The sequence below is a fragment of the Asparagus officinalis genome, chromosome 4 (assembly GCF_001876935.1).
Source record: "Asparagus officinalis chromosome 4, Aspof.V1, whole genome shotgun sequence".
In the NCBI taxonomy this organism is placed as follows: domain Eukaryota; kingdom Viridiplantae; phylum Streptophyta; class Magnoliopsida; order Asparagales; family Asparagaceae; genus Asparagus; species Asparagus officinalis.
The window spans coordinates 17,458,040-17,471,152 of record NC_033797.1 but is presented as its reverse complement, the minus strand read 5'-3'; the positions used below and the strand labels follow the sequence as shown (position 1 = coordinate 17,471,152).

At 36.4% G+C, this 13,113-nt stretch overlaps 2 protein-coding genes across 3 annotated transcripts in view; both read left to right on the top strand.

Annotated features, from left to right (window-relative positions):
- LOC109836769 (copper-transporting ATPase RAN1-like) lies at nucleotides 930-4,109 on the top strand. Of its 2 annotated transcripts, XM_020404771.1 has the most exons (4): nucleotides 930-1,059; nucleotides 1,136-1,834; nucleotides 2,717-2,898; nucleotides 3,578-4,109. In XM_020404771.1, exons 2-4 carry the CDS (start codon nucleotides 1,813-1,815, stop codon nucleotides 3,947-3,949), a joined length of 576 nt encoding a protein of 191 aa, XP_020260360.1. In that variant the 5' UTR covers nucleotides 930-1,059; nucleotides 1,136-1,812; the 3' UTR covers nucleotides 3,950-4,109. The 2 variants fall into 2 exon arrangements, with proteins under 2 accessions (XP_020260360.1, XP_020260359.1); XM_020404770.1 differs by having other exon boundaries at nucleotides 1,136-2,898.
- Nucleotides 10,278-13,113, top strand: part of LOC109836768 (probable calcium-binding protein CML48) — an 8,831-nt gene continuing 5,995 nt past the window's right edge. Inside the window, 3 exon segments of the mRNA XM_020404769.1 lie at nucleotides 10,278-10,620; nucleotides 10,623-10,827; nucleotides 12,106-12,152. Of these exon segments, the coding sequence (XP_020260358.1) occupies nucleotides 10,480-10,620; nucleotides 10,623-10,827; nucleotides 12,106-12,152 (393 nt within the window). The 5' untranslated portion in view covers nucleotides 10,278-10,479.

The following is a 13,113-nucleotide window of genomic DNA, read 5'->3' as shown; positions in this document are numbered from 1 at the left end:
AGAGTAAGAGAAAACATAGAGAGAGTTTGTGAGAGTTCTTGGAGTGTATCTGATCAAGAGAGGGTGTTCTCTTGGATCTATTCTTTTGGGATATAAAAGAATTTGGCGTCGTCGTTGCACCGTGGAGTAGCTCCGAAGGAGTGAACCACGTATATCTGTGAGTACTCTGGTTGATCTTGTGCCTTTATTTTGTGTATTGCGTCTCCGTTAGAGGCGTTCTTATTGGGGTGTATCCTAACAGTAATTTTTCAATTTAGCCCTCTATTTTGTTTTTAATGCAAATTTTGAGTGTTTTTGTTGATTCTGGGAGTTTCCACTTGCAGCCTGACACTGATTCTTTCTTTGTTTGTAATATTGATAAAGATCCGTTTGGAAGTTTGATGGAACCTCTCTTATGAGTAAATTCGTTTCTGTAGCTTCTTCCTTTGGTTAGCGACAAATTTGTAGAACCTAGCAAGTTTGTTGAAATTTGATCACTTAGACACTAGTAGAAAACCATGTATTCTAGACGGAATATTCTAGACGGAATTTTTTTCGTCTAGAATGTATTAAACTAGACGGAAAAATTTCCGTCTAGAATATTCCGTCTAGGATAAAATATTCTAGACGGAAATTTCCGTCTAGAATAGTATTCTAGACGGTTGTTTTATTTTTATTATTTTTTTTTAAATTTACCACATATCCTAGACGGAAATTTCCGTCTAGGGTGTATCCTAGACGGAAATTTCCGTCTGGGATACGTGGAAATTTAAAAAAAAAATTTACCCGTCAAAACCCCAGCCGCGCTTCTTTTCCCCCCAAATCGAAATTTTCAGCGCCTCTTTAATCCCCAAATCCTCAACTCCTACTCCTCCCTCCACCGCCTCCCCCTCCTCACCCTCTCCCTCCTCAACCTCACCCCCGACCTCTCCCCCCACTCTACTCCCTCCTCACCCTCGCTAAGGTCGCCACCAACGTCCTCAACTCGACCGAGGTCCACAACTCTGAGACGCTATTCCATCTCGTTTGAGACCGGCCGCAGGGGCGACCGCTGACCACCGTCAGCAACCACATGTCCACGTGAGTCTCAGTTCTTGATAGTTAGGGCGTTTATTGTTTGAAATTGAATTTATTTTGATTGATGATTTGGGTTTAGGGTTGGGGCCAGGGCCGGCCCTGAGCTGAGGGGGGCACAATATTTTCTACCCCTTTGTTCATCACGAGGAGCGCAAGCACTTGCTGAGGGGGATTTCGGGCCGTCCCGGACTGACGAGGTAGATGATTGGGGATCGACGAAGAAAACTCCAGTGGGGTTTGAGAGGAGGGAGAGGCCGAGAGGGGTCGAGGGTTCTTCGGTTCGTAGTCGAGGGCTGATGAATCGGACAGCTGGATATCAAAGAAGGGGACTTTGCCTCCGGTGAATGAAGCAAGGAGAGAAAGGAGGGGTTTCGATTTTCATAAGGAGAGAAGTAAAGGGAACAGAGTTGATTCTGATAGTTGGGGAAAGAAGAGGGAGGAGAATGGAGGGAGTTCGAGGCCGAGGATCGTGCTTCATCCAAGGACATTGTCGGTCGTTAATAAGGTTAATGGGGAGGAGAAGAAGGAGGTGGAGGCGAAGAGTAAAGGGTCGAATCCTTTTGGAGCGGCGAGGCCGAGGGAAGAGGTTTTAAAGAAGAAGGGGAAGGATTGGAAGGAGATTGATGAGAAGCTTGAGGCTATGAAGATTAGGGAACCGAAGCGTAATGCTTGGAGGAAGGAGGTTGGGGTGGGTAATGGGTTGAAGGAGGAGAGGACCGAGAGGACTTGGAGGAAGCCGGAAGGCGGAAGCGAGTGATGCTACTTCACCACCACCAAGGTTTGAGTTTTGATTCTTTCATTTATAATTCTTTGGGCTCTATTTTGCGAAATGATAGGATGCTGCTTTTGCTTTGTAGTTTTAGTTGGATTGGCGATTGAGTTACAAGAAGAGAACATGAATTCTTTGACTTATTGTTTGCTTGCTCATATGTTATAAGATCATGTGAAATTATGATTTTTGGGTGATGTTCCTGATATTTCAAATATGGGGAGTGTTTTTTCTTCTTTTGTGCTTAAAGTTGCCTTCATTCTTTTATTTCATCATCTTTTGTATATATGTCTGTTAATGTTGGGTTAGATTTCTTAGTTTTGAAGTAAATTACACGTAAACAATCATTCAATTCCATGTTAAGAGCTTTGTTTTGCTTACTAACTGCTGCTATTTCCACTATTTATGTAATACATTATATGTCTAGTGTGTTATAGTTTTGTTTAGACTTGTATTTCTAGTGACGTGTTACTAAATATGCTGGTAGCAGCTATCCTAGTATGGCAAAACCCAGGCTCAATACTTATGGTTAAAAGGCTGCTGATGACTAGAGGTGAATATTGGAAATATCAATGAACCTTACCAGAATTTTCTCTATGTTGAGCAAGAATAAATAGATGAGTAGGAACTTATAGGATTGACCCTTGATGAGACGATATGTTTTAAAAGATGGAAGAATAAATAGATGAGACGATATGTTTTAAAGCAGGAAGGTAAAATGCCATGTGATATTCTGATGGTAAAATTCTGTGTGCCTATTCCGATGGAAGAATAAATAGTTAAAGTATATCAGTATTCTTTAACAATGCAAACAAAGAAGACAGAGGAGCTCATACTTACCACTGTTTTCTGTTCTTATGTGGAATTTCGTTGTTAATGATGCTGTTTCAGAAATAGAAGTTGTCTTTGTCCCAGAAGCTACAGGTTTAAGATCCATTGTAGATGCTGTTGAGAGCCAAAGCAGTGGTAAGTTTAAGGTGCACGTCTGGAATCCATACAGCAGAACAGTGTCAGATGATGCCAGAGAAGCCTCAAAAATGTTTCACCTTTTCATTTCCAGTCTCATCCTCAGTGTGAGTATGCTTTTGCTTATATCTGTATATCTTATGCCTTTTCTTAATATGATTCATGGATTAGAATATCATTAGGCAATTGGTGGAGTGGTAATCAGACCCAATACTAATACATGGATAACCAATCTGTCAATTATTCGTTTGCATAGTTGCACATAATTATGTATTAATATTTGGGCATAGCAGCTTTTAATCATAAAGTTGATGTCTGTTAAGTAGCCATCCTTGTATTAATTATGTATTAATTATGTATTAATATGTTCATATATCTGGTTCTCTTATCTGGAAAGTCTAGAAATTATAGTGGAGTATTTAGCAGAAATAGGGATATAACTGTTATCTCTAGAATCATGTGAACTACATTCTATCGAGAGCCAATAATTATAGCAGAAATCTTTACTTTACATTTGTGTATGGTTGTTCTATAACGACAGAAAACAAATAAGTTTGAATGCAGATGGTGCTTGAAAATAAATAGCACAGGAAATAGTTCAAATGATTTATCTGATATTTGTATTTGAATCCAGTGATCACTGACCTGTTTGATAACCATCCAAACTGATATGAACTAGTAATATGTGATCCTGCCCAACTGCTTGTAGCATATGTAGCACAAGCACTTGTGTTGTGAAGCCCTGTCTTCCTCAACACTAATTGTTTCCGAACTATTATGCAACAGGTTCCTGTCTTCCTCATACGCCTTCCGTACATAAATTGTTTTGTAAACAAAAATCTCGGACCATTTATAATCAGTGATCTGTTGAAGTGGGTTCTAGTGAGTATTGTTCAGTTTGTAATTGGCAAGCGATTCTATGTAGCAGCCTATAGAGCACTGCGGAATGGATCTACAAACATGGATGTTCTGGTTGCATTGGGAACTTCGGCTTCTTACTTCTACTCTGTTTGTGCCCTTCTATATGGTGCAATTACTGGGTTTTCATCCCCCACTTATTTTGAGACAAGTTCTATGTTAATTACATTTGTTTTATTTGGGAAGTGTTTGGAAGTTGTTGCAAAAGGAAAGACGTCAGATGCTATCAAGGAAGAATAGGTTTGGCTTAATAAGAAGAGTGGTGATGATGATGAGTTGATTGCGAAGGGAAAATCCTATGTGAATTCGTGTAAATAATTGATGTAAAAGTTTGTAAACAATTTTTTTCTAGTATTTTGGTGAATGTATTATTTGAATATAATGGGATTTGATATTGGAATATAATTATATTGTGTTGGATATGAATATAATTTCTTTTTGTTCAATATTGTGTATATGCATCCCAAGTAGATTCTGCAAAAAAAAAAAAAAAAAACTACTATAGCAAAGTATCCTAGACGGAAATTCCGTCTATGATGCCTTTTTAAAAAAAAATTAAAAAAATAAAAAACATCAATTTCCGTCTAGAATGATTATTCTAGACGGAAATTCCGTCTAGAATACTCATTCTAGACGGAATTTTTTTCCGTCTAGGATGAATTATTCTAGACGGAATTTCCGTCTAGAATAATCCGTCTAGTATGTATTCTAGACGGAAATAAAAACCGTCTAGAATATTCCGTCTAGGATGTATTCTAGACGGAATTTCCGTCTAGAATACTGTATCCTGGACGGAAACATTCTAGACGGCTATTCTAGACGGAATTCCGTCTAGGATTAGACGGAATTCTGTGCATCCTAGACGGAATTTTCCGTCTAGGATGCCAAAATTTTTAGCAGTGAGACTTCAAATAGAAGATATAGAAATCGTGAATTTCCCCTACAAAAATTATATTGCAAATAGTAAGATTTGTTGATGATTTTCCCTCTTTTCCAGTATACGAAAGAAGTAATAAAGAAGGGAAATTTAGCCTGTGCATTTCGTAAATAATTCAATTTACAATTATCCACGATGAAACTGTGTAGGTTCTATTATTTCACTAATAATGTTCCAAGAATTTCACACGTCTGTAATTTTATTAGAAGGAATTAAAATGTTGGTTTCAGTCTAAATGTTGCTGATAGCATTTCTATGATGGTGGTTTTCTTATTTTTTAGAAATGAAACAAACATGAGTCTTGGATATGTTTTCCTATTCTTTACTTTATCATTTCATATCAAACACAAGTTTTGAATTCCTTAGAAATCCTAAAAAATCCAAATTTGGTTTCTTCTCAGGGAATACATTTCCATAGTTTTATGGAAATGAACCAAACATCCCCTAAGATGATAGGAAGATAAATACAACTACATAAAGGTAGGAGAGATTAATAAAACTCAAAAGTATGCATATTGTTTATGTTAGGGAGTTGATTGTATGGTTTAGTGGATATTTAGAGGAGTTTAGGATCCATTGGTCTTCTTTGATAGTTGATTAGACATTGAAAAGTAGAATCCTGCATAGGAAACACGTGTTAGGAAGGAAATTTTAGGTGCTCATGGAACACCAAAGTGCCTACACCCCTCCAATAGGAGGGGGGCATGTGGCATTAGAGAAGGAGAATGTGGTGGCTTGTAGCATGGAGGAGAGATGTATTCATGGGTATTAGAGGGGTGTGGGGTGGGGGTGGGGGGGGGGGGGAATGTACCATATTTTCCCCTCTAAGGCCAATGCCCCCACCCCCCTGCCTCCTCCTGCTGAGAGGTGTAGGGCATCTTGCCTCTCCATAAGTAGGCCAAGATTTCTCCACGTTAGAGGTTTGAAGTTTGTTGCTCTGGCATGCCTTCAACGTTCAAGTCAATAATAGACTAAGTAAGTTTACATATACTAATTTTAGGGAGTTATTTCACAGTTTTTTGCATACTTTTCAAATAGTGAAGATTGCCCACTATTTATAGAGGATTGGTAGGGGCGCATCAGTGATTTGACATGGTCGGTGCAGTCGGCTAAACGGATTGCACTTTGCACATATCAGTAGTATGTTGAATGAGTCATATTTACGTTTAATGCAATAGTGACACAAACAGGTGAAGTGCCGGCATGGTTCGAGAAGTCATAACTTCGGTCTGAAGGGTCATGATGATTCAAAATCAACATTAAATGCGATGGTCATTGATCGGTGAAGTACGACTGTTGAAGCTGATAGGTCGTCTCGTCATTCGAGGCATTCTCTAGCGAGGGCCCAAGTAGAAGACATTCGTCTCGGATTTAGGTTGCCAAAGAGGTCGGTGATGCTTACACCCAGGTTGGGCTCTTGGACTAGTAGAACTCAACGAATTAATTATGACGCGTGGCCGACTCTCAGTAGTTTATTGGACTTGATAATTTTCTCGATACAACACATACTATACGAGACAATAAATTCTTTTAGATAAAGTAAAATTTGTAAGATCACATCTCACAAACTTACTTAACATGCCCACAAATTTAGAATTAGATTTATGAAAATCAAACTTAGTCCATTAATTAAAGCCAGATTAGTTTTTGTCCGATATCTGCACTGTATATAGACACACGTACGTATCCTAACCCTATCAAAATTAAGAAAAGACGTCTATAAATGTGTCGACATTCTTCCGAACTTGAATCTTAATATTTGGCTAAAATACTAAATTGGCCTAAATAGTGCCACATCTTACCATTTTGGTCTAAAAGTGATACCGACGATAATTTGACCTAAAAAATAACAAATTGGTGATAAATAAACCTTTTTAGTTACCAGAAGCATTTTTTAAGAAAGAAAATTAAGAGTTTTATATGTACCCTTCAAAGTTGTCATATTTTATGATTTAACCCCTCAAGTTTTAAAATTTGTAAAAAGAACTCCTATCTCCCTCCCTTCCCATCAACTTTTCCCTCATCCTTCTTGTCATTTTTTTCATTCGTTTCTTTTCCCAATCGTCACCATTCTCTCCCTTTTCTTTTACATATCCTCACTCTTAAGGTGCTTGGTTTTTTAATGATTGGAGATGAAAGAGGAGTAAGAAGCAGCGAGGAAAAGAGAGTACGAAGAATGAGGTTAAAATTATGGTGAGATGTTTAATTTTGGGTGTTGGGAGTGGGTGAAGCGAGTAGGAAGAGAGTGAGAGAAAGGAAGAGGAGAAGAAGGAAGAGGGAATGGGAGAGAGGAGGAGATGTTGGGGATTTGGAGTAAAAGAGATTGGAGGAAATAAATGAAATTATAATGTATGATAATCCATGAAATAAGGTAGAAGAGGAAGTGAGAGAGGAGAGAAGGTTAGGGTATAAGAAGAATAAGGGAATGGAGAAAGATGGTGGGAAGAATATAGTAAAAAAGATGGTGTTTTTTTAATAAATTTTAAAAATTTAGAAAAAGAGATGTGTTAATTTAAAAATCATGAGATATTAAGTGATCTATATATAAAATTTCTTTAATTTTTTGCTAAAAAATAAATCCGGCGATCAGAAAAGACTATTTGTCATCGATTTGTCACTTTTTAGGTCAAATTATTGCCGGTGTCATTTTTAGACCAAAATAGTAAAGGGATGACGCTGTTTAACCCAAATTTGTTATTTTAGCCCTTAATATTCATATATGCGTCCGGATGTATCTGTAGCTATTCGCTTTTATACGATTATACCTTCAAACCGGATTCGGATCACACCAAACGGGTGATGTACCCTTCTAACATCAAATCCGCTTGTGATTACGAGTGAGTGTTAGAGGGACCCACGTCATGGCAAACAAGGACGCAACCCGTCAGTGTCCAGTGCTGGAGTCATCGGGTAGCTTTTCTAGTTGTCAAGTGGTAATTGGGTCTCTTGATACGATTTTTGTCTTGTTTGGGTTTCCCCCCCTTCCTACAATGTAAAGCTTGAGGTACACGTTAAGAACGTGGTTTTTGTTGGAGTGATCTTTTTGGAGGAGATGTGGAAGTCGTCACATTGGGACCCAAGTGATTTATGGCAACTCAACATTGATCGAGCGTTCCAGAGACCATAGAATAGAACTAGTTGTAAAAGGCTGATGAAGCACCAGTTCAGTTTCCCGTTGAACTAGGTCACTAAAAATGGGTTTCCCATGTATGTATGCAACCTAGTGTAGATCGCGCACATAAAAATAAAAAAAATATTTATCATACAGATCTTCATGATTGGGAGCTCACTAAGGGAAGGAAATTTTAAAAAAAATGAAAAATAAGATAAGATAATGAATAGAAGGGAAAATATAATATATTGTTTGGTTTTTTGTAAGGGAAACAGAGGTGAACTTAGACTATAATATTTGGGAGTTCTAATTATGGGAAGGGAAAGAAAATAAAATGAATCTTAACCATATTGATTCATTATTACTATGGATGGTGAAGGTGTCTTTTTTATTATCAAATTTTACTTTCTTTCCTTTTTCATATGTTATTGTCCAATTTAAGGGTGAAAGAAACCATAGAAGTTTTTATGAAAACTTCTCATTCCTTTCCGCTCTTGACCTTCCCAATAAAACTACCAAACGAAGTTAAACTTAACATTTTCATCCCTTCCCCCTCTTTACCCCCCATCCAAATGCAGCATAAAAGATAGAAACGTTCCCTTAACGCAGCATCTCTGATACTTAGTGGAGTACTGATATTCGACTTCAGCCCCCCCCCCCCCCCCCCCCCCCCCCTCTTCTAATGAACTGTAAAAAATGTGTCAATAAAAGAACATAATGTTAAAAATAAGATTTATATAGCTGATCCCAAATATTTAGAATAAATACTTTCTTCTTCTTGTTGTTGCAACTTTCAAAGGTCGATGTCGCTGCAACAAACTATCCAAGTTTCAATGAGAGCGTAGTCTTATGCTCTAAAATACTAATGGATATATAGAATGGGTTAGTGGATATATAGAATGGATACTATCATTCTAAACACTAGCATTAAGAATGCGGGTTGCTGCATGCATTATTTACCAAGTTATATCCGTCACCAAATTGATAATATGATTTATATATATAATTTTTAATAAAAGCTTATGGTAGTTTTTATTACTATTTACAGAGTGAAATTTCCAAACTAGTTAACAAAGTAATATACAAATTAGCAAGTTTTATTAACTTTTTATAATTGAGCTAGAAAAGATTTATATATGTGTAATGTATGATAAATGTTAAATTCATCATTTTCAAGAAAAAAAGATATGAACAATATCTTCAAGGTCCAAAAATGTTTCATCAGCTCGAACAATGAATAAGATGCCAAAAACTACTATAGCATATAGAGGATGTTTAAGATTAAAAAATTACGATGTAATATGAATAATATTTATGGGAAAAAAATTACGAGTAATATGAATAATAATATGTTAGAGACCGAAAAGTTTACAATAGTATAAATAATAAATTTGAGGTTCTGTTTTTAAAATTAGTAGTAGATGTCATCGCCACCCTCCTATATTATACTCATCTGACTCTAGTTTAAGATCATTTGAGAAGTACGACCGACGGAGTCCAATGAAAAGCCCATGTAAAGCAAGTTCTCGCTCACTTCGTATGATTTTAAAATTTTCCCGTTGTTTTCTTATTGATCACTCAAAATGTCATTCGGAGTGTCCGGATAAATCTGAAAGCGCCGAGCTTACCAACTTATTGATCGTCTTAGGGGCTGTTTGGTTGTATGTTTTTACCACATAAAAGGATGGAAAAGTGTAAAAAAGTGGGTTCCAATGTCAGTGTCATCACTTTTAATTGTTTGTTTGTAGTTGTGAAAATAGTGTAAAATGATTTCATATGTTGATGTGGCTTGTAAATTGGTTTTATAAAAAAAAAGATATGATTTTAGGAGAAAGCTGACATTGAAGTCAGGAAAAAATAATAAAAAATAATTCCATCATTTGAGTAAGGACAACTTTTTATACTTTCCAAACAAACAATTAAAGTTACATTTACAAACCAAACAAACAATTTATGATTCCAATGAAATAAAAAACAAACAAAGAAAAGTATAAAAGTAAAATTAATGAGGTGGACAACAACTTTTCAAGTTGTGTCATAAATACACAACTTTACCAAGAAAAACCAAACAGCCCTAGCTGTTTGGTTGTATGTTTTTACCATGTAAAAGGATGTAAAGTGTAAAAAAAGTGGGTCCCAATGTCAGCTTTCATCACTTTCAATTGTTTGTTTGTAGTTGTGAAAATAGTGTAAAGTGATTTCATATGCTGATGTGGCTTGTAAAGTGATTTCATGAAAAAAGACATTATTTTAGGAGAAAGCTAACATTGAAGTTAGGAAAAAATAATAAAAAAATAATTCCAACCAATATGATCATTTGAGTAGGGACCACTTTTTACACTTTCCAAACAAACAATTAAAGTTTCATCTTGCAAACCAAACAAGTGTTTTATGATTCCAATGGAATAAAAAACAAACAGAGAAAAGTATAAAAGTGAAATTTATGAGTTGGACAACAACTTTCCAAGTTGTGTCATAAATACACAACTTTACCAACAACAACCAAACAGCCCCCAACTAGCCGCGTCATGACTCAGCCGTAAGCGGTGACGTGGACAACTTCCACACGGATGTATCCCCTTCTATCTCAAAACCGAAGGCAAAACCTCGGCCGAGCTCGAGTAAACGAGAAAACCACCACTTTTAACAGCACCAAGAATTCTCTCAAACGTCCAGATTCCCCGTTCTGTGTCCAAAACCCTAACCCTAACTAGCTCTCCAATGGCGTCCTTTAACCGCTACCCTTCCCAAAACTACGCCCCTTCAGCTCCACCGCTCTCCGACTTCTCCGCTCCGCCCGGCTCCGCTCACCGCCCTTACGCTCCTCCGCCGCCTCCTCAGCCTCAATCTTACGGCTCTCTTTCTCCGGGGGACAGTTTGGGTATTTTCCACCGGGGACTCATCCTGAGATCGTGAGCAGCTTTCAGGCTGTGGATCGAGATCGGAGCGGGTCGATCGATGAGTGGGAGCTTCAGGCGGCGTTGACTTCTGCGTACCAGAAGTTTAGTAGGAAGACTATTCGATTGCTTATGTTTCTGTTTGGGGATCCTAGGAATCCTTCCAAGATTGGTGAGATTCCTTAATCTTTGCAGAAAAGTTTCTATCTTGCTTTGGAAGCCCCCTGGACTTTAGCATGATTGGCGTAGAACTACAATTAACTTTAAAAAGTAGTGAAAACCACCTAATTTGGAGAGATCATTTTCTTTAAGGGAAAATCTTCTTTTAACCCAATTAAATAAACTCCCCATGTATAAGTAGAACCTTTAAACAAGACTCCCCTTTCCTTTAAAAAAATAATTTCTTTCTGTTCTTTCTTCCTCGATAAAACCCAGAACGAAATTTGGCCCAAAAGTTTGAAACTTTTCGAAAGTTTTTGGGGAGTTTTGTGGAACTTCTCAAAGTTTAGTTTTTTAAAAAAATTATGTATTTAAAATTTGAAGTTAATGGCGATTTTATGAAAATTAACTGAAATTGCTTTTGTGAAATTTACTTGCTTTTTCTTCTTTTCCTCTTTTTGATGCTTTTGATGATTATTTTGGATTGTCTAGTCTATTGATTGGGTTCAATGGTTTGTTGTGTCTAATTTTTCTCAGCTTAGACCGTGGGGTAAAATTTTTGGTCTTAATCGTTTGTGATACCCAATTTTCTTTGGTCTTAATTGTCTGTGTTAAGCTATTGAGTTTTTAATTAGTTTTGAATTCTATTTGGTGCGCAGATCAATTGATAGTCATAGAAACAGAAATTGCTCAATTAAAAGTGATTTTACTTTGTATTTGCTTCTGTTTAAAATGTTGGAAGCCTTACTCGTTGAACTGGATTCACAATGACTTACGTGGAGCTTTCCTTTTTCTCTTGAAAAAGATATTGAAATTGATTTTGCAGCGGTTGCTATTATTGTTGTTCAGGAAATAATCCTACATTTGAGTATTCGGTTGAAATGTCTAATATAGGGGCCTGTTTTATTGCAAGGAATTGGAATCCAACAACGAACTATATAGAATTATTCAGTCAAGTCTTGAAGTTCTATTATAGGCAATATACTTACGGGTTGTGCTTATATATGGTACTTGTAGCCCTTTCACTGTAAGATCTCATCTGGTACTGTTCTACTAGTATTGTTTTACTCTAACATCGGCAATTAAAATGTTGTTGATAATGTTTATTTATACCGACTTTTAGAGTCTATTAGATCTTTCTAGTGTATTTAGTTTGTGTTATTTGCATTACCTATGTGCATATTGTTGTGGATATTAAAACTTCAATAAGTCTCATAATATACAGAAAATTATGGTCTTAAAGTGATATTCTTCCTCTTACTTCTTTTCTCCTTTTTCAACTTTTTTATAGGGCCTACTGAATTTGCTGCTCTCTGGAAATGTCTTGGGGAATGGCGGGTAAGCAAAAGTGTTCTATTTTTAATATTTTTTAATTTTTTAATTTTTTTTGAGTGTGCTGTACTAGTGTTTTGATGTAATGGTAAATGGGCAAGTACGTAACTATTTTATTAATCTTTACCAAGACTTTCTTAAATCATAACTAAGAAACTTTACTATCTGTCTCTGTTGTCTTTGTGCACCTTGCGTTACCCTTTATGAAGGCTTTATCTGTCACTTATTTTCCAAATTTTACTTGCATAAGAAACCAATATCGTATCTCTTCTAATTTATATTAGTTCTAATATTTTGTTTGTAGTTACGAATAATCTGCCTCTAAGATGTCACGACTCATGTGTAAACATTGTAGTCAGGCTACCTTATTTTCCTTATTTTGGTCCCACATTGCCTAGGATACTGGAACTTCTCCCCTATCATTCACGGGCAGTTAGAGGGTTAGTTTGAGAATTACAACTCTTCTATTAATGGTGCAGCTCATCCCATTTGTGTGGGATGGTTTTGATATGAACTCTACTATTGCTGTTGTATATGAACACCTCCATGCAATGAAAAAGATAATCCTTTCCCCTCGGAAGATCTTTTATTATCATGGTATCTTCGATTCCTGTTCTTGTTGGAAACATGACATACAACGATACAGAATATACATATCATGACTATTAATCAAAATTAATCAAAAATTAGAAGAGTACCTGAAACGCTTTCCGAATTTCTTCAATAATCAGTCCCAAGATCGATTCGAAATAGCTTCCTCAAGAGAAAAAACCTTCAAGTGAAATCCACCCGTTACCGAAGAGGATCAATATTAAGAGATATGTTCTCAAATTTCTATTTCTCTTTTGTTATTCTATTCTTATAAGGCTACATATGAAACCTATATATAGGATTAGACTTGCTTTATAGATTTTAATTTCAAACAATTCTTAATTGTTCAAAATTATTTTAATAATAATTAACGGTA

Coding starts and splice junctions, on each gene's coding strand:
- LOC109836769 (XM_020404770.1), top strand. CDS start 2,683: ATGTGGAATTTCGTTGTTAATGATGCTGTTTCAGAAATAGAAGTTGTC. Junction 2,899..3,577: donor TTTCCAGTCTCATCCTCAGT/GTGAGTATGCTT, acceptor ATTATGCAACAG/GTTCCTGTCTTCCTCATACG.